Source organism: Pelecanus crispus, chromosome 2 (genome assembly GCF_030463565.1).
Source record: "Pelecanus crispus isolate bPelCri1 chromosome 2, bPelCri1.pri, whole genome shotgun sequence".
In the NCBI taxonomy this organism is placed as follows: Eukaryota; Metazoa; Chordata; class Aves; order Pelecaniformes; family Pelecanidae; genus Pelecanus; species Pelecanus crispus.
The window spans coordinates 46,167,513-46,193,939 of record NC_134644.1 but is presented as its reverse complement, the minus strand read 5'-3'; the positions used below and the strand labels follow the sequence as shown (position 1 = coordinate 46,193,939).

The 26,427-nt window shown below is 39.3% G+C and overlaps 1 protein-coding gene across 5 annotated transcripts in view; it reads right to left on the bottom strand.

Annotated features, from left to right (window-relative positions):
- RBMS3 (RNA binding motif single stranded interacting protein 3) overlaps positions 1–26,427 on the bottom strand; it is a 723,803-nt gene that overhangs the window by 123,785 nt on the left and 573,591 nt on the right. For all 5 annotated transcript variants that reach the window (XM_075705237.1, XM_075705238.1, XM_075705241.1 and 2 more), the window contains 2 exons: positions 24,993–25,150; positions 14,220–14,299 (listed from right to left, as the gene is read on the bottom strand). In XM_075705237.1, the coding sequence (XP_075561352.1) occupies positions 14,220–14,299; positions 24,993–25,150 (238 nt within the window). The remainder of the gene's footprint in view (positions 1–14,219; positions 14,300–24,992; positions 25,151–26,427) is intronic.

Here is a 26,427-nt window from a genome sequence, read left to right as displayed (position 1 = left end):
ACTGGATGTCAGTATGCCTCTATAAATTTGGTGATTCAGAAGAGTTCTTAGCTTGTTCAGATAAATTGATTTTGATCTATCCAAAATCATTAACTTTCATTTGTCTTTAAGAAAAAGATTCAAAACCATCCTTCAAAACCTCAGCAGATGTTAGAAAATGAACTTTGTGCTCCCACTCAGCTGCTCTTTTACTCTTTAAGCAGAAGGTTCAGACTTGGGAGACCACTGTTGTTCAGGACAAAAATCAAGCATGTTCTTAAAAACTGAGTAAGGTTTATTTAAGTAAGTGCTAAGAAATCTTAATCAAGGTCATCAATGACATTTCAGGGGGGAAAAAAACCCCAAACATATATATATTTATACACAAACACACACAATCCTATGAGAAACAGCTTTGATGAAAAATGGGCTTGCCAACAATTCTGGCATGACAGGTCGGACCACAACTCAAATTTTCGCAGGTTGGTAGGCTGTATCTTCATCTACAAAAATCAACAGTGCAAGGCATATTCAGTCAACATCTTTCACACGTATCAGAGCTCAAAAAGCCCAAGCAAAACAGACAAAGCAAGACTAGTAGCTGTCATACGGATTTAGCTCCAATGATACAAACTTGTTATCAAATGAGGTTATCAGACAACAGAAGGTTTCTCCTGTCTAATCTGTCACAGCGTAAAACATTAAGCAATTCTGACTCTGCGCTGAGAAAAGGACAGCAACGGATGGGCTCTAGGTCCAAGCCATTGGTGCCAAGAGTGGAGGAATCTGTGCCGTGTCATCAGTCGGCAAAAGCCTTCCTTCAGGAGCGGATAAGTGACAAGATGAAGACAGTGTCTGATCTAGTGCTGCAGGCACAGCACATGTAGATGCAGGACTGTACTTACAAGAAATTCAGTGCAGCTGAGGCTGCTCAAAACCCATGGAGGAAATTTTTGAAATGCTGGCATAAAAGAGACGGTGACAGCAAGGCAACGCTAGCTGCAGGGAAGACACACTGCACTAAGCCTGCTGGGAACAGGAAAGAGTGATGGACAACCATTTTATTAATCAAGATACTCTCTCCAAGGTGTTCAGAAGCAAGGGAGTGAGATGCAGGCAGTCGTTCTTTGAGTAGTGGCTTGTGCAGGTTAAGCTTGTTCTTACCAAGAAAGTAGCAGGTGAAGAAACACTAAAAAAGTAACAAAATGAGGATTAAAACGAAGAGCAAACCTATGGTATTTCTAACAGCTGCACCTCTCTCACACAAAGCATGCACTGTGGAGTTTCCTTGTACCTAACAAAGATCTGTCTTCTCATGGGTCTGGTGGAAGGACTGGCATCCTAACTAACCTGGCATCATCTCTTCCCCCGACTGATCTTTCTCTGCCACATCCCCCTTAGATGGTGTACATAAACCATCAACAGACCAATAGCTGGAATCTGTCAGCTGCGTTAGGTAACTGAGTTATTCTGAATTCTTAACTAATGTTTGTAAGTTCTGACAGCCACATTTAATTTTATTAAATGCACTTGTGCTGGCTAAAACCTTTCACAATGCCTCCTTAGGGCTCTATTACAGGCTTCAGATTGAGACTGGACTGCTTGGGATTCACTGTGTTCCTGGAAAAAGGGTGAGATTACGATGGCAATTTTGCACAGCAGTTACTGCTAGTCTCTGCCTGTATTGCTCTTACCCTGCAGAAGGTTAGAAACATGAAAATAAATAGAATTAAGTTTGTATTTGTTATTAGAAGATGTGCAGCAATCAGGCGGAAAGGTTTTCATGTTCACTGCTAGGTACAGGATCTGATGCATGAGAAATGGTAATGAGATAACAAATTAGCCATTGATTCAGACCCACCAGTGGTGACTGAAAACCATTATGTGGTGACTGCTCTTTTTTGGGGGTCTGTTTGAAGTATGTTGGTGGTCCTCATGTATTTCCTAGGAGAAAAACATCTGCTGAACAAAACCCACTATCAAAATCAATATAATTAGCATCTTTTTGAAACTCTCAGCTTAAAGAAAGGGTGGATCTTTTTCCTGATCCTGAGTTGATCTTTCTTGTGTGACAAATAGAAGCGTTCAGCTTCCAAGTTGTTTTTGCTGGATAAAGAAAGTTTTATTTCCCAGGTCTGATAGTCTGGCTCCATCTATTAATTGTCACACACTTGGTTATATTAATGTTGATTAATGGTTGATAGTTTCAGTTAAGCCTAAAAGACTTCAGTACCTAACTATTCATGCAATTTAATGGGACTGACATACCTCTCACTCAAACTACTTAAAATGATGCCAGCGATGTTAAATTAAGAACAGATACTGGAGGAGTTGTATGGAGCCCACTTACAAAACAAGCCTCCTGTATATCACTAGTCTGATGTCCAGAAAAACCTTCTGGAATCAAAGAACACACAAAAGAAGAACAGAAGACTTCCAAGTCAGTCCTCTCATTATGTGCATTTTTAGGGGTGCTGAACATTTTTTACTTTTCCAAAGCCAGCAAACAAGGAACATCTTGGGAAAAAAGCTTTAAAATTAAACTTAGACACGCTCCAGTATCTTCAACATTTTCCATCTTGAACTATTACTGTTCCATCTACATCTTTTCTCTTCTTAGCACTGAAATTAAATCCCACTTCAGATGAAATCCCTAGTACACAGTGCTAAAACCTGCGACCTGGGTCGTGAGACGCACAGAAGGACTGTGCTTGGTTGAAACTTCAGGCAGGCAAAATATATACATACATAAATGAAAAACTGCCTACCAACACTTCAATTACAAAAAAATGCATTTAGGATTTTTAATGACTATTCTTTCTTACATTATATGTGTATGCTGAAACATGGATAACTCCTATGGAAAAGGAAAAACTGCTGAATCTAAACTTGCAGACAGATTCTCACAATATATTTACTCCTATGCTACCAGGCTGCTTTTGAAAATCCCAAATGCTGAGGCTTTCATTACACTGTCACGTAAAACTCAGCTGATGGAGAATTTCTTGAAGGAGAGTGCTTTGGAGGGCAGGTGCTCAGTCATGGTGCTGTTAGAGTGGGTAAGCTTGGAGGGGGAAATCCAGACAGTTAGTAGGCTGCTGGGTCATATTTTCTTAATTTGAATGCATACTTCAAAACTTTATAGTGACAGTTCTGAACTACAAAACTTTACACTTGATCACAAAGCTACTGAGGTGGGGGGGAGAGAGATGGAAGGGAAGGGGAGGGGAAGAGGGGAAAGGAAGAAAGGAAGAAAGGAAATGAAAAGGCAAAAGGGAAAAAGGAAAAGGAGGAAAAGGAAAAGGAAAGGGAAAGGGAAAGGGAAAGGGAAAGGGAAAGGGAAAGGGAAAGGGAAAGGGAAAGGGAAAGGGAAAGGGAAAGGGAAGGAAAAAGCCAGAGGGAAAAAAGGCTCAGAATCAGCGAATTCAGAGTGTTATCAGTAATCTAACTAAGGAAGATGCTGATTGTATTCAGTGATGTAATACTGTAACTGAGGAGTCATCCATGACAGTTGGAACATTTTTTTTGTGGTTAAAATTTGCATTTTTTGAAATGGAAAGTCTTATGTGAAGTAAGGCTCGTAAAACTTGGTCTTTGAAAAGTATTTCCTCATACCATATCCATTCAATCAAAAAGTTAAATTACTCCTTTCCCTCTCCTCTCTCATTTTTCGGTTTCTTTTTCTTTGCTGAACAGCAGCAATTCTGGAAATACTATATACTCAAGGATTATATACAGGGTGGTGGGGGAAATGCTACATATAAAATGCTGTTTTAATGAGCTTTAAAAAAAGGATAAATGTAGAATCAGACATCCAGCACCCTTCCCCTCCCTCTTGATGTCTCTTACATTGTAGAACGTAAATTGCAGACACATCACAGACACCAAGGCAGTCCTAGTAAAATGTAGGCTGTTTTGCCCCTCTTTCAAGTTCCTGTGATTGAACTTGGTGGGAAAGACCTTTCTATGATCTTGTGATCAAATGCTGCCATTCAAACAAGAAAGATGACAGAAATGGCCAAGAAACGGGGCTTTTACAGCTGCTAAGGACTGCTGACCAGCATAATGACATTGTTGTTGTGACCAAAAAAAAAAAAAAAAAATCAAATAAAATGTTAGCCTCCTGCTTTCCCAGCGCTTTCAGGCTGAATTGCTTTTCTCTGTTGTGCAGTACCATTTGAGAAGGAGAATGGGGAAAGAGAATTTACGTAAGAGGTTCCTGGTATTCAAAACATATGGAAACTGCTGTTGTGATACCTCTCATCTTATTTTGCCTGGATGAATCACAAAGGGAAAGATCTTCACAGCTACTTCAGACACTTCATGCCACTTCAGGCTCTCAGGGGAGGAGCCCTGCAGATCAGTCCTCAATGCTCCTCTGGTGGCAGGGAAAGGTTTGCTTTTGGAGGGAGGGAGGGAGGGAGGGAGTGAAAGTGGCAAAAAAGGCAAGACCAGGAAGGAAGGACAGGCCCCTTTCTTGTTCTGTGTGCCTTCCCTCTTTCATTACACTCCCTTTCTCGCTACACAGTCCTTCCTAAAAGCACCAGCACCAAATTTCTCCCCAAATGCTTAAGGACACACCAAGCACCAGCAGGCTGCCTTCTGTTCACAAGAGCACTCAGAAGTTCCGATACATATCCTCTCTTTCAAGCCACCTAGTTCTTCGCAAAGTTCTACCAGTAAAAGCACATTTGGAGAAAACCCTCCATACCAGCCCTGGTGGAGCAAACCCACCTGAGAGCCTCTGGACGGCTGGCTGTTGCCCAAGTGTGCTCCAAGGCAGGAGCCGCCGTGTCCCCGGTGAGCCCTGCAGGCAGCACAGACCAGGCGCCCGTCACCTGGATGCTTACTGATTTACACTGCTGTTCCAAAATGCGTGAGAAATCAACGCTCTGATTTTATTGGGATATCTGAAAAGGCCAATCCCAGAGGCCTCCGCTTCTGGCTGAAATGGGTGTTGGGTGTTGGTCTCTTCTCCCGCGTAGTTAGCGATAGGACGAGAGGAAATGGGCTTAAGCTGTGCCAGGGGAGGTTTAGGTTGGAAATTAGGGAAAATTTCTTTACGGAAAGGGTCGTCAAGAATTGGAACAGGCTGCCCAGAGAGGTGGTGGAGTCCCCATCCCTGGAAGTGTTTAAAAAACGGGTAGATGTGGCACTTCGGGACATGGTTTAGTCTAGTCTACCCTTGACTGGCTTAGAGTAGACTTGGTAGTATGGGTTAATGGTTGGACTGGATGATCTTGAAGGTCTTTTCCAACCTAAACGATTCTATGATTCTATGAAATACGGATGTCCACAGGAGTGTGTCAAAAATATCTATTTGTACATTGTTAAGTTTCAATAAAACTTTTTCGTTCAGGTTGGCTGGAATTTACAGGGCAAAGGTTCAGACTGAAACTTCTGACTTAAACTTCTCTATACTTTGAATTTAAAAATGTTTAATGTGAAAGCAAGTGTCAAAGTGTGAGGGAAGGCGGAAGGAGGAGGAAAGGAAGAATTTTTCTATGAAAGGGTTGAAAGGGAAGTAATTGCCGTCGGTTAAAAAAAACAAAAAAGATCATGTAAACCACTTGCTGGATATTATTGAGCATAACACACTGTGAGCTCAAGTGGTTAGTCTGTGCTGAGCTAGATTGATACCCTTGCTCAAGTTAGCTTTTTAAATGAGTTTTAAACTAGCTGGCTCAGGTGTGACAGCACTATACGGCAGCAGAGGGCCTGCAAAGCAGATGTACTCCATCATTTAAAGTGTCCTGAAGGGACTAATAAAGTAATGCAGGAGAGGAAGAAACAGGACGAGTTGTGCCACTGCTGGCCACAGTTGATGCAAAAGCAGAATTCCTCCCTGAAATCTGAATCATGTACAAATGCCTTTACAATGTTCCACATTGTTTCATGCTCTGATTTGCATGTTTTTATTTGTTTGATTTGCTTTGTTTTAAATTGCCAGCCCTTTAGACCTAAACAATCTGAAATTCAAGCTGTGAATCTTTCTGGCTCATAAATTTTGCCTGCCATAACACCTGCGCAACTCGTCTGTCTCGTCTTGGATTTTACAAGTGCATCCAAGGAACAGCACTGTCCGTGGACCAGAAACTTGTCGACACTTCTCCTGCTGATGTATGAGGTACGACAGAATTCAGCGCACATGCTCTCAGCTGTGCTGGTTATGCAGCAGTAACATATAGAAGAGACTTTCCTGTTCATAAGCAAATATACCTGCCTTTGCATATAAAGGGAATGGATTTGTTGAATTAGAAGATTTAACATAGTCACTCTTCAAAGCAAAAATGCACTTTGAGTTAAAAGAAAAAATGTATATATTAAAATTAGTTTACATAAATTGTGACATGGTTCATTACCACTAGATACTGCAAATGAGAAAGGAATGCAATTCTCCATTTATGCTGCAGACTTCTGGAAATCTTAGGAAAGATATGACAGGTGATACCGCGACAGAAAGAAACAAGGAATGATCTTTTCTCATTTATATGCCATATTGTTCTCTAACTTCAATATTATAAACCAAGTGAAAGATCTTAATCCAAACTGCAGTAATGCTGTTTTATACATCACAACCTGAATTACTGCAATACCACAAACAAACTGATCTTATGTGTTTTTTATCACTTCCAGTTATGAAGTAATAAAAAAATCTGTGAAAGAATTTCTCATTAATTATAAAGCCAGATTACAAAAGTCAGTATTTCATAATATGTTTTTTAAATAACAATATTATGAAATACTGTCTTTTTATTTATTTATATTTTATTTATATTTATTTATTTATATTTTAAATATACAAAAAGATATGGTTCTTTTCCTAAGAACTTACAGAGCAGTAGAAGCTCAAATAAAACAGACATAAGTATTTAGCACATCAGATCTTTGAGACCATCCCCATCATCAACATCTTTATATCTATCTGGAAACGCAGGCCTTAGACAATGTCAGCACTCTGTCTTCTCTCACACAAATACCCTGAAGAGCCCAAACTATGTGATTTAGCGCTGATACACACCTCCTAATATCTGAAATATAAATTAAGCCAAGTCATGTTCCTGCAAGAAATGAGTGCGTATCAGCTACTGGGGTTTACTGGGTAAACATCTCATTCTGTATCCTGCTAGTTAAAGGGCGTCTTTGAGCTAAATGGAAATGCGACCAAGTCTTGAGTAGACAGGGGAACTTTTTTTTCCATAAAAAAAAAAGAAAGGGATACTTAGAAAGTATCCCTTATCTTTAAAGAATATACAATCTTCAAATTCCAAGAAATCTAGGAAATTTGGAATGGATCTTTGCAGCGAGACATGGAATGTGTGCTATGGAACCAGAAGCATCTACACAAATGTCAGCACAGCAAGGACAACTAAAGGTTACATAAATATAATTCTGGAGAAAAAAAAAAAGGAGCTAAAGATGGAGAAACGTGTATTGTTCAGTGATCAAAACGGACACATATCACATTTAAAATTCTCAAGAATGCCATGAAGCAACACAAGTATTGACTGACTTTTAAAGGCTGTCTTTGAAAGGAAGGAGACAGTCCAAGAAACACTTGATTTCAGTTGAAATCACAACCTATTGGAGATCTATGGCTGAAGAGTCAGTACAGGCTGGATTACTACAACCAATACTTGGCCGAGTACCAGAAGGAAAGCAAAGCCAGCAGCCTCTGCTAGTGGTGTGTGACAGCCATGGCTTTAAAAGGGAGAGCAGAACATGCAGCACTTGACAAGGCTGGCCACTGCACAGAAACCTGCATAAGCCACAAAACAAAGCCACAGAGACCTAACAGAGCAACTGCTTTTGAAGCAAAAGGTTTTGTATTTTCTGCTAATTCAGTACCCATCGTGTAGTTTCTAGGTTAGAAAGTCCATCTTTATGGCCTTCTCCTGCAAAGTCTATGTGATCTTAACCATTCTGCGATGGCCGAAAAAGGGGACACTCTCTTCTGACAGCTGTGTATACCACCGAGGCACTTCTTAACACCCAACACGACCCAGGCAACAGGTCCACAGAGCCCATTCTGCACTGAGTAGGTTGTCAGAGAGATCTGAGCTGGGGACTGCTGCCAGCACATTGCTGAGGATGTGGGAAGCACCTGGGGTCCAAAGCAGGAGGAGTTACAGTGGCCTCAAGGTCATCACCAGGACTCAGGCAGGACAATAACAGAAGGAATTCAAGATTTCAGCTGTCTGTCAAAGATGAATACTGGGAACTGACAGAAATTAAAAGGATGTTTAGAGAGTTCAAGATGTAAAAGAAATTTCTGCTAACAATGTGCTGAGCATGTGCATTCGTGGAGCACAGAAAGCGAAAGATAACAGCGATTCCATAAAAAATGACAGCCAGGAATTGGAAACAGGATAAAGAAATAGAAAATTTGTTAAACAGTTATTTTTTACAAAGGTCTTTACATGGATTGTATTATCTGATACAGTAGGGAAGGATTTATATACTGCAGTCAGCAGATAACAATGAAAATATTTACAAAACTGAATTCTTAGAAGGTAGACAATATAAAAGATTCAGATAACATTAACATCATATACGTTAAAGGAGCTGAGGAAACAAGTGAGAGAATTTGGGTTTTTTGCATAAAGATCATTTCTGAGGATAACAATATGCAAAAGAAAAACCGCTTTTTAACTAGCTGCACCGAGTATTACTAGTACAAAACCTAGTAGAATGCCAAGTTCTCTGTAGCACTCAGCAAGTGTTTTAAGCTAACTACAAACCAATATCTAGTTTCTACCTTTGGCTGCTGTTTTGTTTTAAATGTCAAATACATATACCTACATACAGAGATCGAGGTAGAAAGACATGGATATTTACAGTAATTTGTTACTTACCTTGATAAAGCGAGGTAAACTCTCTGAAAATACAGTTTTGGAAGGGTTTTTCAGTGTTTTATGCATATGAATGAAGAGACAATGAAATAAAAAGATAAAGCACCAAACTAAGAGAAAGGGGCTAAAAAGTTATCAAACAAAACATTTTAAGTTCATTCATCCAGAAAAACAATTTACAGCATCACTAATGACAAACAAGATATCATTTGTTCATCCACTAAGAGAAAAAGAAAAACAGTGTAAAATGTTGCTACCGTCCATTGCACAGTTAACCCTCAACTGGAATACTGTTTTCTCATGACCATTTTAGCCACAATCTTCTAGAAAACATGTTGCTCTAAATAAATTATTCCATGTTGTAAGTCTACCTCTCTGAAGCAAAGATTAAGTATTTGAATTTACTCTCCATGGTTGGAGAACCTAAGAGATGACCTAAGAGAAATAATTAAACTAAGGAGAGAGACAGAAAATATCCATTCATTCTGGAGAAATGAGTCTCTAAAAATGCAGTGCTTGGACTCTTTTCAAGAGAAAAATGCATGGCAAATAATGATTAAAGCAAGAGATGAGGTATTTGCAAATACATCTGGATTTCTGCAGATAATTTCTTTCTATTTAAGAGTTTCTGCTCTAGTAAAAGTCAGTCCCAAAATGTCACAGTTGCTTGTTACTTGTGGGGTTCTTAACCTACACAAGAACACTACTTCCCTCTTCTTTCATCAGATATTTGTATGCTGGCATTAAAATTAGCAATAAAAGCCACACAGAACTACTACGAAAGGGGAATATTCTTGACCGTGCATTGTAGCATTCATGTGTCTCACTACCTCGAAATTTTCCCTGAGATAGGAATTGGCCCAATGTCCCCTGACAACCAACAGTATTTACAAAGCAAACAAAATTTAGGAAGTACTATAATGACTAGCAAATGCTGTGAGGGAGCATAATGGATGTAACAGCAGAAGATAATTACCGCAATTGAGGCATGTTCCTGTGAAATTCTAGAGAGAAAAGTAAGAACTCGTTAAGTCTTTCCATTTATTCAAAAAGAGAGAATTAAGTTTTTTAAAGACATCCAAGGATACTGGGAGCTGAACAAAAACTCTTGTACCCTAAGTTTGCCCATCCAAAGAGAAATCCATTTGTTACTGACAGAAAAGCTAGGAATTTTTACTGGAATTCAGTGATTGCAAAATGTGATAGATTAGCAGGATTATGTAAGAAGTCCCCTATTCACCAACAAAAAGAGATGCAGCACTGAAAGACTGAGGGTGAGCTACTTCATCATTAATAGTGCCCTTCACGTCTTGATGGAGACGTACAGTGCTATAGTCTGATGCATTCATTTGCTGACTTCTGTTTCAGAGTGGCAATACAGGGCCAATGCAATTAGTTTCACATGGGGTGCACTCTCTATAGGAAGAATATATACACAGTAGGCCCTGGTCTATTTATCTCAGAAAAGCAGTGCTGATAAAGGGAAAACAAAAAAAACCCACAAAAAGCCACTAAAAAAATAATCACTCAAAGCTATTCAGAGTATTTATGAAGTTCACATGGAATCTGCCCAGCACTGAGAGTTTGCAGATTTCTGGAGACAACTGTACTTTCTCAGTCTGGAAGAAATGCAAAGATATTAACTAATTATTTATGGGACAACCAATTATTTTGTACTGTATATCTAAGACTGAACATCATGAAATGCTTATTAGTTGAGCAAGCAGGACAGTGGAGCAATTCCCTTTGCAATGGAACGAAGCCAAGGAGTTGGACAGAGAAGCACCCTTAATGAGAATAATTCACTAACATAGACACAATACTGCTCAGTTTACCTAGGCATTACACATCTGACCAGCAAAATGTTTCAAGTGCCAGAAAATAACCTTTACATTGTCACTGGGTTGAAGTGGAGTGGTCTGGAGCTGCAAGTGCTCAGCTCTACAATTTTTAAGACAACAGACAGTAGTTGAAGTCAAAAAGACAAACAAGGAATGACATATTTTTGCCTTGGGAACACACAGAATACAGATCCTCCAGAGTGCCCTGTGTGCCCTCCTTCTCCTGCAGCTGCAACACTGCTTTACCCTTTCCTGGCGTGGGTCAGCTTAGATGTGCATGTGACTCCTGGCTGGGCTCAAAACACCCAGTGACTCTCCTGCAATTCCTATCTTATTTCCAACAAAAAAATTACATCAAATTCAACTTACATCTCATTTGCCAAGAAAACTCTAGTTGGGAAAGAGCTCTGTATTCAAAATGAATGTTTGAGATACCTCCTTGGGAGGATATAACTAACTCATGGTCCATGGCTTATTCCTTGTGAAAGCCAGAGTCATGGTGCTCGGTCTTTCTTATGGGCTGTTCAGCATCATGTGAAAGTTACATACTGCAGTCCTTCTTCCATTGTGACTTAGTAACCAGGCACAACTGCCCCCACAACACGTGAACGTTTTATCCTACAGACACCATATTCCCACACACGCACATCCCACCATGTCACCAGGATCACATCTCAGGGAAGACAACTGGGGAAGACAGCATGGATGGAAGCTAGCTGCCAAAATGGTTTGTCTGGTCCATAATCCCACTGCCTTGGGAACCAGGGTAGTACAAAATGGCCTGCAGCCAGGCTGACTGACTTCTTTCCTGATGGGCCTCATGCAACCTTCTATTAGCTGGCAATCCTGAACTAGAATATCAGAGCTTGGGTGAGAGGAGACGTGGACAAAAATGTAATCCCCTCCCAGTTCACCGCTACAGCTGAAAGAAATCCAGCTGAAAATCCCAAATCAATTTAATTTAACCCTAAAAGGATTGATTAATTTTCTCTTGCAGAAAGATCATGTCTTTGAGCAGTAGAGGTTAATAACAGATAGTGTTGCATACTTCCGCTAATGTTCTCCAGTTCCTCATTTTTTAACTGAAATCCATAAAGAGGTCACAGCAATAACTACAGATGATTTTCTTTCTATGCCAATTACTGAGATGCTGGGAGGATAGTTTTCAGACTCTGCCTGTGATTTTCCAAGTACACTAGGAGACTTGATTTTCCTTCCTTCTCCATGCAGGAAGATAAGCAACTGCCAGGAGGAGGATAAAGCAAGACGCTTCTATCTTTGCTGAGAGGCTTAAACACAGGTTCATAGCACAGATGTATAAACTGAGTAGAAGCTCTAACAGGAAACTATGTCAAGAAGACACCAGGACTGAGTGTTTTTTGCACTGGATCAAAGGTAAATGAATATGAGTGGCCAGTATCACCTGAATTGACCCAACTGCTCAAGTGATCATGTTTGCCCTCCGCCTTCTTAAGAAGAGGAGGAATAAATATGAAATATCTTTTAAATATGGATTTGAAGAGTGCCCTACTCTAATAATGAGGCACAAATATTCTCTTTTATGTGGATCAAATACCCTGTGATAATTTCTGATTATCTGTGTTTGGGGCTATAAAATCTGTCCTCCAAAAATGGAGGACAAAATGGGATCTTACAGATATCTAGTGCATAGTTGTGTAAGTCCAGTTATTGGTTCAGTGGCTTTGCTCCAAGCTGCATGATGCTTTTATCTGCATCTGAATGGTACTCAGGAAATGAAAACTCTTAAAATAGTCACTTCCCAGCTCATCCTTGCAACTACATGCCATCTGATCACAACAATCACAAGAGAAACATGGTAGACAATTTTCCCACATGGACACTTTCTTCAGGAAACTAAGAGCTGATTTATGTCCTTTAATTGAGAAAGCAGCAAAAGTTACAACCATTAAAATCCAATTTAGTGTGCCTCTTGGAACAAAAGTAAGTAATCATGTTATCTTATCAATACTCCTATTTTGATGTCCCACATTGTTCATGTTGAATACCCAGTATATTCCTGACTAATTTAAAAATTACAAAAAAAAAAAAAGAAGAAGTATTTTCAACTTCTAGCTTTCATTCTTTACCATGTAGCCTTTCTGTCTCAAGCAGGCACTACAAGAATATTTTGCTTTATATTTCTGGCTCAAATGGTGTGTCCTCTCTGAGACAACTAGGAACGTGACCATGGAGCACGCAGAGTTATAATGACGAAGCTGCACATACCGATTCCTTGCTATTCACACTCTTTCCATTGGGTGTTGCTATGATATTAAACAGATTACTACTGGGACTCAATGTATGCATACAGAAAGGCATGCCAAAGGTTTAAGGTCTCTGCCTATGTTGCTTTGCCCATTGTTCTACGCAGCCCGAGTCTGCTGTACTTCAAAAACTTGGTGTTGTACTTCATTAGCTGGTGTTGAGAAAAATTGTCAGTGACTACTTTTAAAAAAGAAATCCATAAAATAGAGTCTTCCAGCTTGTACTAAAAATTTTATACTCTTTCATGAAGGTGATCTGACTAAAATGTATATGTACATTGAAGCATTCAATTACTGTACACAATAGCTGTGCAGATGGCTCTTTTTTAATTAGAGTATTTAGTGCATCTTCTGCATAAAGAACCAGGCAATGAACAAGGAAGAATTTAATGAAAGTAACCAAAAAAGGAAATAGTTTAATGGAAGTTAAAAAACCAACCAAACAAAAAGAGAATAACTTAGGATGCAATTCTTGCAAGGATTTCTTGCTCATTGAAGGTAGCTCTTTAGACAATCTGAGGGAGAAACCTTTGCAGATTTGTGGCCTCAGGGAGGTGTTGTCAAGCCCTAAGAATCAGGCAGCTGATTGCTAAACTGTGCACAGCTGATGACCACACAGATGACAGCAGAAGATTTCAAAAGCAAGATACTGGCTGGAACTGGGCTCTTGATGTGGCACGGACATACCACTGAATGTATTCTATGGGTATCATCAGAAAATGGCAAGATTACATTAAGTTATGGCAAGTACAAATGGTATAAAATCACTTCATATTTGAAATATCCTCAGCTAGTATTAATAGCTGCTGCTGTTAATACTAGTAACACTAACTAGTAACTGTAAAGAATACAAAGCTATTACAGCCTGAAATCCTGGTTATTTTTTAACCTATAATTCAGTTGCTGATCTAGTTATATTCCAAGATTGTTAGAAAGGCACTGGCATTTACTTATGTGGCCTTTGCTCTCACTGGAAAAAAATCACACACAATATATGCATTAAAAAGGCAAAAAATGCAGTTAAGACAACATGATTTTTGTATGTACTTAAATTTACTACTGTCAAACATAAACACTTGAATAATACTAACTTGGGCAGGGAAGAAGTTGTTATGGGTCATAAATGATAGGCTTCAACCAGGAAAGCTGTATGCCCTCTTAGCAGGGCCAGCAATACAAGCCACTCTCCACATAAATTCCAGAATTTCTGTATTCTAAACTCTTCAGTGAATTTTAAATGTCATAATTATGGCTAGACTTACCTGGTAGACCAGGTGGGGTTTTCAGATATTTGCCATTAAAATGCTGAATTACTACTTCACATTTTTCTGTAGACTCCATTCTGGAAAAGACAAGAGGGTGGGATGGGGGAAGAGGCAATACGTGTTACTGTTATGAAAGTGCTCGGTCAGCAAAAACAAAAAGCAAAAGGAGAAAAAAAGGACAAGCACAGATGCTGAGAGAAATCTTCAAAGCTGTTCTTGCTGATTTCTGCGGAGAAACTGGTTGAGCTCATTATAGTATGGTGTGGCTTGCAAGGAGGATCTGCCACCCTCAAAGCCTGCAGCTGCGCTCCTGGCTGCGTGTGAGCCGCAGCAGTGTCAATGAACAGTCCCCTTTTGGCTCTGGGGATCACCCTGAACAAGGATGTTCTTTATGCTCTCACGTGCTGCTTGGAAAGGCAAAGGACGTGTTTCTAGATTCCTTGTGCACCCAAACCAACTTCAAATGGCATGAAAAAAAAAATACAGGATTTGGAGAAGAACCCAGAGGATTAAGCAACAATTATTAAAGATTAAAATGTTAAAAAAATAACTTGCAAAGACAGATTGTATAGCAAAACCAGAGACAATGCATATATGCCTATTACAACATAAAGACAAATTTTGTGTGAAGACAGTAATTTACATGTAATACTAGTAGGTGAAATGCCTCACTGTTCATCTCATATGACCTCAAGATAACTTTAAGCATTGAGACATTAAGGCATTAATACTGAACTGGTACACATATTATTGAAGGAACTGTAAAGAATACAAAGCTACTAGTCAAATCCCAAACCATGGTTATACCACATCTGGGAATTCAGCATTTTTTCAGGTCTTATAAATCGACTGCACACTATTCCAGAGAACAGTTGACTTTGCTACACAGCGTGTACAGAAACTTTGAAGAAAGAGAGAAATGGAAGGCTAGTAAGCAAGCAAAAAGAAAAATCCTACTGCTTTTGTTTTTCTTAGAAAAAATGTGTTTAAAAATCATGTTCAATGCTCCTTCAATACACCAGTGCTTACCTCCAGGTACTCTCTGCAAAATAACTCTGCTGACATAAATATTACTTACTTCTCACCAGTCTAGATCTTTTTAAAATGGATTTATCTACCACCCTTCCTGTCGCATGGTTTTGGGAAAGAGTAACATGCATTCTGTGTGGCTCACATAATGTTTAGAGCAGCAGTTTGTCTCCTGGGGTACACGTTTGCCAGAGTTTAAAGGACCACCCCACCATCACCAAAAAAAAAGAAAAAAAAAAAAGAAAAAAAAAAAAGAAAAGAAAAAAAAAAGGAGGAAAAAAAAAAAGGAAGAAATCCTGATTGCCTGATTAATTCTCTGTGCAAGTCAAAGTCTTTTGTCAGTTTTTTTTCAGGTGGAATCATTAAAAATTGTTCCTTCCAGGTTGTATCGCTGCATATCGTGTGGGCTGGGCCATTTCTACAAGCACAAAGACAGCAACTTAGATTGTTCACTTTGGCTTCATTCAGATTTAACTAAGCGAATGTCTGCACTGAGCCTTTAGAGACTCTTGTCTCTGAAAGAATAAATGCAATAAAAGTCTGTTTTCTGTAGCTGCAGGCGCTTAGTGTCAAACCATGTTATGTTGCACCACACAGCAGTGACAATTTCATTTTAATACATGGGGTACATTTTAACAAGCCAAAGCAATCCCTGCAAAGAATGCAATATATAAGCTGCCAAGTGAAAGAGACTCAGTGCACTTCATGCATTTTATGTGGGAAGAGAATAAAAGTGAAACCCACAGTGTTCTGGGATAAAAAGGCCATCATTCGAATAGCACTCTGAAAAAGAATGTGCACATTTTCTTCTCAAGTTTCACAATTAACGGCTCTCAAATGCCATTGCTAGCTATCTGTAATCTGGCACACGCTTTGCTTGAAACCGACACTGGCATTATCGACTCTGTTTGAAAAGGCAGCACAATAGACAAAGCCGTCTATACACGTTCCCTTCAGATGTGTTGCTGAGGAACAACCGCGTCCATCCCTCGCCGCCCCTACCTGAGTCCCTGCGTGGAAGGTAGACCTTCCTCCTGGCCATGCCGAGGTGGGCCTGGCAGCCGCTAAATAATCAGGCCTGCATCTATCCCAGGGCCACATAGGTATGAACTGTAATTTTCACTTGTCCACAATACCTGTTTTTGTAGAAACAACCCTTTCAGATTGCGTTCTTCAGGCTGGTTAGCTCACTGACCGACTGGGAATTAGGGGTACAGAGCAACCAGATGTATTACTACAATTGTCCGATACTTGCCATCACAAGAGCCCGGGTTTAGTTTAGTTAAAATTGTGATCAACATCAACCACTTAGGCAGCAATTCCTATGGCAATCATAAGCTGAACCTATCTGCATACATCAATTCAGACGTTCCTCTTTCTCTTCTTACTTGTTTTAGCCATAAAGACTAGCCACACCTGGGAAGCGTCTCAATAATAATATGCTTTTCTTAGGTCCACACTAACAAATTCTACCTACTTTTTCTTCAAAAAGCTGTGGCGCTCCTCTGTTGGAGAATGTCTTTGGAAACTTGGGGCAGATGGACAAAATAGGATTTTTGTCATTAATTTGTTCCTCTCGTCTGAGACAGAAATGTTTCAAAACGTTGATTGAGTCTGGTATTTAATAAAAATATTGTTAAAAGAAATGTTATATGTTAAAGGCTAGCCTCCAGGGGACAGGTTTTCTACAAAAGAATGTCATCAGAGCACAGGTAAACCTGGGAAGAGAGCACTCTTAAATCAATTTTTTTAGCATTGGGTTTTTTTCATAATTGATAGAACAAAAATGTGGCAAATGATAACATTCTGGAGAAAAGATAAAGATCTTAGATACTTCAGAATCTTCTACTGAAAGATACAGATATTCAACTGTCCTGCTGGAAAGGGGAGGACATCAGCTTCACGTGGCAATAGAAATTTGCCTCTGATCAGATCATTCACAAAGTATCATTTTCAAATTCCCTTCAAAAGTATGTTTTTGGTGCTGATCCTAAGAGGATAATAATTCATGTTTAAATGCAATTTGGAGATAACTATAATGCATCCGAGTATTATTTTGAATCAGGAAATGCACTGCAGAAAAAAAATTATCAAAGCCATAGGCCAGATTCTTACGATATTTTTAAAGGTACAGTATCAGAAATAGCGTGGCCAGCAGGAGCAGGGAGGCGATTGTCCCCCTGTACTCGGCACTGGTGAGGCCACACCTCGAATCCTGTGTCCAGTTTTGGGCCCCTCAATACAAGAAAGACATTGAGGTGCTGGAGCGTGTCCAGAGAAGGGCAACAAGGCTGGTGAAGGGTCTGGAGCACAGGCCTTATGTGGAGCGGCTGAGGGAACTGGGGTTGTTTAGTCTGGAGAAGAGGAGGCTGAGGGGAGACCTTATCGCTCTCTACAACTACCTGAAAGGAGGTTGTAGTGAGGTGGGTGTGGGTCTCCCAAGTAACAAGTGACAAGACTAGAGAAAATGGCCTCAAGTTGCACCAGGGGAGGTTTAGATCAGATATTAGGAAAAATTTCTTCACCGCAAAGCTTGTGAAGCATTGGAAGAGGCTGCCCAGGGAAGTGGTAGAGTCCCCATCCCTGGAGGTATTTAAAAGAAGTCAGGATGTGGCACTTAGGGACATGGTTTAGTGGTAGATTTGGCAGTGCTAGCTTAATGGTTGGACTTGATGATCTTAAAGGTCTTTTCCAACCTAAACGATTGAATGATTTTATGATTCTCGATAATGTTCTAAACCAAAGAAACTAACAAAACTATGAGAATTTTCATCGGTGTCTATACATCTCCAGGCTCTGGAAACTGAGTTGTAAAGTTCCCAAATACAATAGGAGTAACTACACTGTCTATATTCCACCCAATCGGAAAGGGATCGAATTTAAAAAAATCTGAAAAGGAAGACTGGGTTTATGATTTCTTTTTTGCAGCCACAGTTTGCAAATTTAAGATATTTCACTATGATTAGTAAAAGAACAAAAAAATTGGGGGTGATTAGGCAAGTATCACAACCAAATAAATTTATGTTCATGTCTTGCTATTAAATATTTATTTTAGATCATTCAAAAACTGGATATTACTCTCTCTACATACCATAGTGGCTCTGAAGTAGTCATTATGTATTGTTGTAAGTAATAGGGAATGTTTACCATGAAAAAAAAAAAGGAAGAGCTTTTTTTTAAACCAAAAGCTCTTACACATGCTTATGATAAAGATTGATGCAGTGTCAAGAAACAACTCAATAAAATTTATATTCAAGGAATAACATGATGATTACATAACTAATACATGAGAAATATTCAGTACCATGTAATTACCAGTTAGTGGTAAAATGTGGGTTTGGTTTACATATACCCTATAGTCACTTTGTTTAATAATAATAATGTAAATGAGAATCAGGACTGTATTTTTTTACATGCAGAGTAAATATTTAAAGATTATATTGTTACTGCCACATTTATGTTATGATCAGCATATGAATATTGTTGTTTTCTTGTATTTTTAAGAGCAGGAGTAATAAATCTTGGGGGGCAATGTTTCTTTACTATTTAAGGCATTTTGCAAAGATGGAAGTAGTAGCAATATTAAACAGTGGAGCAGTCAAAAGAACTGAGGACACAGTTAGAATACACACTGGAGTTGTGACAAGAACCAGGTAAAATTGAAAGAGAAATCAGGCAGAAACATTTAACTGCAAGGAAGATGATCCATTGGCACACATGAGATAGAAAAGAGGTGGCTTTTTTTTTTTTCTGGTTGATGCCTTCAAATCACTTCTGAAACTTGTATTTTAGTAAAAGACAAGTATTATCTCAATATGAGGTAACTGGGAGTACTTCAACTGCCTGTGATATAAAAGAGGTCAGGGAAAATGATCTTCAGGTCTTAAATACTCTAAAGCTACAAGATAGGTTTGATTAGGGTGAGGTTTCTTAGCACCTTCTTATGTTCTACTCTTCATCCTCCTATGGCAGTATGTTCACTAATTTCTTTAATTTATTTTGCTAATTTAATTCCAGGCATTCTAAGACCTTGATATGGCTGCAACCTGTGATTTTCTTCTCTCTTGTAACTGACTTAGGTGTCTTACATCCCCAACTTTTTGGTTGGTAAGAGACGGCTTCAAGATGTTTATGCTTTTTGGTTTGAATCTATTTTATGCTGGAAAAACTGTTCCCTTTGTCATTTACAGCCTAGGAAGAGATACTAATTTTGACAAGTTCTTCTAATCGCTCATAAATGGTACCTTTTCCCAACATGTCTTGCCTGTATATTCTTCATGGTCAGTCCTGTTTGCATGAACAACAGGAGATTGTTTACTGTCTCAGATGAATATACAAAATCTGCAGAAACCATTCCAGTGAGGACAGCATAGGCTCCTCTTTTCTGGGGATATGGTCCATACTATACCTTGCAGCACGACCCATTATGCCAAGGTGACTGTTTTGAGCTGCCTGAGTGAGTACCTCTGCACAGAGCTATAGTGCTCTCCATCGAGAAACCTCTTTGTTTCAGAAGAAATCCAATATAACTAAATGACACCTACGTTATCCTGAAAAACCCTGAAAGATGCACAGCTTCCTTTGAGGAAAAGAACATACAAATTAAAGACTTGGCACTCTTGTTTTGCTTCAGTGGAAATTGGAGCACATCCATGTCTACCGAAATCCATGCAAAACTTCTATAAATAGAATAATGATCCTGCAGGGGCTCAAAATCTTGTTTCCCATTTTCTGTTGCTCCCTTCCAGTTGCTGAGTCGAATACTGTTTCCAAAGACTAAATTTAAGACATATAAAATACAGACAAGCAGGAGATAATTTTAATAAAAAACACATGCAGGCAGAGAAAAGCACCCCATTGAAAGCTCTTCCAGAAGAACAAGGTAGGGAAAAGACAAGGACGAAGCCCAAACTCCCAGCAACAAAATGGGTAAATGCCCCCTACAGACCCCCAGCTCTGTCACAAAGGGATGGAAGTATCTCCTTGCTATATCACAGAATCAGAGAATCATAGAATCGTTTAGGTTGGAAAAGACCTTTAAGATCATCCAGTCCAACCATTAACCTAACATATCCATTTGCTCTGTGGTGACAGAGCGCGCTAATTGACAATCTTTTGACTTTGGTCATTTGCTGGCAACAGCATCATAACATTCTTTTATGACAGTTCATGTTGGACAAATTTTCTCATGTTACTGGAAAAGAATAGCATGAACACACAGTCATTTCCACCTAGACCTAGGCTGATTTATGCTACTGTCTTCACAGTCTCAGGTTAAGTATTATGCTGGTGCCCGCCAGCTCTGCAATACTTGACTGTCTGACTGTCAGCATTTCCATCATAAATTTCTGTTTTCAGAGGCTTATGACTTCGTTGTAAAATGTCGCTCAGGGGGTGAATCTTGCAAGGTCGTTTTAAGTTACAAGACAGCAAACAAAATAAAAAAGTTAGTGGTTTCTAACTCTTTCTTTGCACTTTATCATTTAAAAGGACCTATAAAACGCTTGCTCCACTGTTCAGCTGAGTGTGGTACATGTATGTTTGGTATTATTAATATTACTATCTTTATAGGGAGGATACTTAAATGATACTTGAATCGTATTTTACTGTGGGGTTACAAAATGCAATTTTTATTCCATTGATTCAGTGGTATCAGTAAGTCCCTCCCCAAGGTATATCCCAGTGCCTCCTGGCCCCCTTTTCCATGTTGCAAGGAGTTCTTCAATTAAACTTACAGTACCTCGGGCTTGGATTATGAAAATTGCTTGGCCAAATTATCTGATGGCTCCTAACTTTCCTTTTTCCTCCCTCTTCACCTTTAAGGGCTGCATATCCATTTTCATGTTATGGAGTCCCACTGATATTTGTCCTGGGATCCTGCCCCATCTGTCCCTCTCTGGAGTTTGTTTCTCCCTGAAAGTGCAGCTCCATGCCTAGCAATTTTCTTAGGGATGTACTGAGTCTACCAAAATTTGGTTGCAATGCCAGATGGAAATGTGAGTGTCTCGGAGATACATTCTCCCACAGGCCTCCCCAGCACCCTGCAGTGATGCTGTGAGCCCCTTCCAGGGAGGCCTTTTCAATGGAAATTTATCACCACTGGCACTGGAATGTTTTACAGATATCACACAAAGTCTTTGGGGCATGTTTGGGATTTCCAGTTTCATCTGAGATATCCAATTATAAAGCGATTTCCTGTGCAAGATATAGGATTTGACAGATCATTCTTCTGACCAAAAGTAGGAATGATCCTCATAATATCTAAGCCTGCACTACTGTCCCAGATGATGGATTTGTTCAAGCTAAATTTATAGCACCTTTCCAACTGCCTTCAATTAAACCCTTGAATAAGGAAGAACAAAGCATTTCCCCTCTTCACAAATACATCCTTAAACTGTCTGGATGTCCTCTATTCCCTGGTACTGCTGACACTTCTCTGCCTCCAAAGTAGCATCATCACTGGTCCTCACAAATCTCCCTCTAAATATTCCTCCTTTCATTTAGCAAAACAGCACCGCTGCTTTGGCTCCACTTTGATTGTGTTCCTTCTTTATCTCCTCCCACCTTAACAGCTGGAACTCACCCTTTACGGGCCTGTGGAGAGCCAGGTCTTCCAGCACATCCAGTTACCTCTTCGTAAGTGACAACACATCTTCAGGATGAAGTTAAATATTTCCCTCCATGCTTTCAGTACCTTCTCCTATCCAGTAATTCCAGCCTTCCTCAAAAGACCTTCTCACTCACTACTCTTGATCTGCTTTTTACTCTCACCAGCAATGCTGGTAATGTCCTGTTTGCAAAACTCAAATCGTAAGAGATCAGCTTTAAAATTATATCTCAAAAAGAGGCTTCAAATCCAACTTCTGTAGCTTTTTTCCCCCTTTTTTTTGAGGATGAAGGACTATGCTTTTGTTCTAAGCTCTGAGGAATCCACTCACACTTTTTAAATGAAAGATCAGATGCTGGAGTCATTAGATGACTCTCAGCAACAGGGATTTAAGAGAAACAACTACAATTTTAAGTCTTGTGATGAAATCCTGTGTGAGGGCAACACCGCGTCATTCCCTCTTTCGACATGCAATCTTATGACAGACTGAACTCAAAGCTGCTCATCCACACCGCCTCCTTTTTCCAATTTCTTACTTCTAGCAAGTATTTCTTTCCCCTCCTCCTCCTAATTTCTCTCTCTGCTATACGATAGGCTGTGTTTAGTCCCAGCTTCTGCTTGCCGGTGTCAGCAGAAACCCACGCTGCCAAATGACAACAGCAACACAAGCCGTGCAGAATGCCAGCTCCCACAGAGAGCCTGGAGCCAGGTAGCACCGGCTTTGAAGTACAAAGTATGGGCAAGGGGCGAGGCAGAGGCGGGTGTCCAGAGGTTACAGCAATTTCCTTTCAACTGGATGGACTTCTGTAGAGCCACAGTCAGAGTCTAAAGCTTCCCTTCTCTGGCCCCTTGCTCATAACTCACCTCCCCAAAATCTCCTCTGGGGCCTACCTAGGCACAGTTGGGTTCAAGCCACAGTGAAATGCTCTGGAAAGTTTCAGGAAAATCTGTTCAGTTGCTTTTGAGGGAGGCAAAAGAGAGGAAATACTTTCACAGCTTAAAAAAGAGAGCTAGCTTTGTACGGCACATACTTTAAAAGAGGCTGAACTCTAATGCGGCCAGACGTTACTCAGGTAATTTTGACCCAAGAACATTCGAACTTAACCTGGGTTATAAATGATTAAGTAGCCACCTGCAGTACTGTGAAACTGCTAATCATACCCATTTAGGAAAAAAATCTGACAATAGCTGTCTACCCTATGTCTTTACTTCCGATTGCTTTTTGAATCTACATATTTTGAGATTGACTATTCACATAATAAGGCAGAATCAAAAAGTGATTTTTAATCATCGTAGCGCTTAATTAATGACTTCGAAACATGAGATTTCAAAATTGCTGCGTGCTGCATCATTTTAGTGTACGCAAAGTTAACTTCTTCTCCTGTGCTTCTGTGGCTCAGTTAAGGGCTATGCTAAAAAGCATGGGGCATTTCCACAAGCAGGCAAGATACACTGTGATAAAAGGCCCCAGGTCAGAACGTGTAATAGCCACGATCACCACATGGGTTGCTGATGTGAACTTCTGAAATCTTATCTGGACTGAAATACAGCTGCCACCCCCTAGCCAGACTGTATTTATACCCACTCAGCGCATGCTCACACTGCAGATAAACTAGAACGAAACCTTCCTGACTATAAGTAAAGCTAAACAAATTCATCTATTTGGATTGACATGCAGGAAAAAGATACCAAATAGCAATTTATTAGAAAAAGAAGGTCAGGCAGTCATTTAATTAAAGCTTGTATTGATAATTCTGCAAAGGCAAGAGTCAGCATTCAGCTACGGTTCTAAATTCCTGAATTAACTCTGGCCTCATTCAGGTCAATGGGAAATCTGATGTATACTTTGATGGAGCAAAGGTTTTACCCCTCTGTCATTTGCATGGTGAAGTACACAACCTTCATGTTAGATCACTAAAGGTTTCTGCAAATACGTTACATAATTAAATACATTTCCACAAACAAAGACAAATTTTTAAAATGCAAGTTTATCTGTGAGTTACACTAATCTATATTTAGTGAGCTAGAAAAATTCATGTTATTATCTGCAAGAATGCATAAGGAACAGTATGTCATCTTTCAGTACAAATGTTTTGCCTTTTTCCATTTGAATTCAGACAATATTATCTTAACATTCTTCGTGCATGATGATCTTTCACATCAAGGACAAAGGTAACACTACAATGTCACTTATCTTGCAAGCTACCTTTTTATCATACAGTACCCCATTTCACTCGGTGGTGTTACGACACTAACAGAAGTGCCATGATATACCAAGATATGGTGTATTTTAAAAACATTTGCAAGATGGCTAAGTCATTTCACCTCCTCTACAATGTTATGAATATTCTATAGAAACAATGATTTGGGATTTTTTTTCCTTTTCTTTTGAAGCAGAAGACTGATTTACAGCACACTTGCAAATTTCTCTTCTTATTTGCTTTTTCAATACCTTTCTATATATAGCGCTCTATTAATTGGCTTTTGCAAAAAAACCCTATTCGATTTAAGAATGTTTCAAGCTGAAGAGAATCTGTGTAAACATTCCCTGAGAGTAAACATGGAAACTTGTCTATCTGTACTGACAATGAACTACATGGTAATAATACGTTACCCATTCTGTCTAAAATATCTGACTACTCTGACAGGGCTTGTTATATGCAAATATTTCTTCTTAAGCTCTTCTCACAGGCTTGAGTTCCCTGCAGCTTTCAAGGAAGCCACGTTTCTTCAGTTATAGTTCCTCTCCTTTGCTCTTCCAACTGCTAAATTTACTTTTTCCTGTTGCAAAATCTTTGCTAAACATTTAAATGGTTTCTTCACCAAGTGTGTGCTTTTGGCTGTAGGACATTTATTATTATCCAGCCTTGATACTGCATGGATAGCTCACTATTCCTAGCGATTTTTATTTACACACACATACATACAATGAACTACTTTTTAGAGCAATGAGATGAACATCCTTCTGCATTGGTATTCTTCAGCTTGGTGGAAAGAATAGACACCGAATCCGATAAAGGTCCTGCTCAGCATTTTCCACAGCTATTGAGACTTCAGAATTATAGAATAGACAGCATTTGCAAAGGACCAAAGCCAAAAAATGTGCGCAAATCAATAAAGAGTAAAGGTTTCACCTGGCAAAGCCGACTCCTCTGCTGACTCCATTAGCATCTCTTAATATTCTGGTGGAAATGACATGTCCAAAGGGTTTCAGCATATTCTCCAGTTCCTGCTCATCCATGGAAACGGGTAAATTTGAGATGTATAGATTTGTGGGATCTTGCTCTTGTTGCTATGACAAAATAAGAGAAATATCCTCTGTTAGGCTTAGCACAATAGAATAGCTTATGGCTCATACAATGAGGGCTACTCAAAATAGGACCAAGCCAAGAATTTATAGCAGCATTAGAAGCAAAGCTGGGCAATCTGTTCACGACGACAACGTATTTGCCAAATTTCTGCAAAATTTCATGCATGTGCTTAATTCTGTGCGTGACTGCTCTTACTGAACTCAGTGACACTACTCATTTAGAGAAAATTACTCTCATGCACAAGTGTTCTCGGGTTTGTGTCCTAATTTAGCAAACAGATTGTGACGAAAACATGATTTCTACAAATGTGCTCACTGTTAACACAAAGAAAGAAGGAAAACTCAACACATGTTTTAAGCAGATGTGCTTTCCAGCCTGCAGACTTTCCATTCAACCTGTTCGTCATGAGCAAGGTTGGCTTAAAACACAGAACACTTTCCATAGTATCTTTTCTCTATTTTCCCCATCAGAAATGTCTTGGTTGATAATGTGCAACAAGAGCTAACTGGGTCGGGGGAGTTCTGCAGTTCAATCTAAGGTCCTGGTAAGACAGGTCACATGTTTATTCTCAGACTGAATTGAAGTATCTTATAAGATAAAGCTTGCAGTATGAATAATTGAGAAAACAAATTTGAGGACAGCTTCTATCTCCAGTTTTTAGGCTAAACTTTCCATTTTGGCAACCATTCCAATTTCTGTTCTTGCTTGCCGAACTACTGCAAAGAAACATGAGAGAGGCATAGATTCCATATGTAAAATAAGTGTATTAAAGCAGTAAATAAAAACCTTGTCTACAGACAACCAGGTCTTGATGATATTAAATCAATGTAGTTAAGCCCTTGCAAATTTTCATGGCTCTGGTTCCATTTTCATTGAGACGAGCTTTACAGAATATCTGATCACCTGTCAGTACAAGCCTTGATTAGGATCAGGCATGACTACATAATTTTACCTAATGCTTAATAACCAAAAATATAAGATACAATCTTTATGCTGTGCAGTAAGCCAGACAATACCTTACCTGACAAAGGCTTCTGAGACAGACTTTTGGATTCTTTTTCATTACACATTTTAATGGGCAGAATTAATTTGTACTTGTTCAACACTGAGATTTATATGACAACAGTTATTATCTTTTTTTGCTATGAGGTGTCCTAAAACGAGATTAATAATCTTGCAGCAGCACCACAACCTTAAACTGAGGAAATTACACACAGTCCTGCAGCCATCTGCCCTGGTTTAACTAAACTAGTTTCAA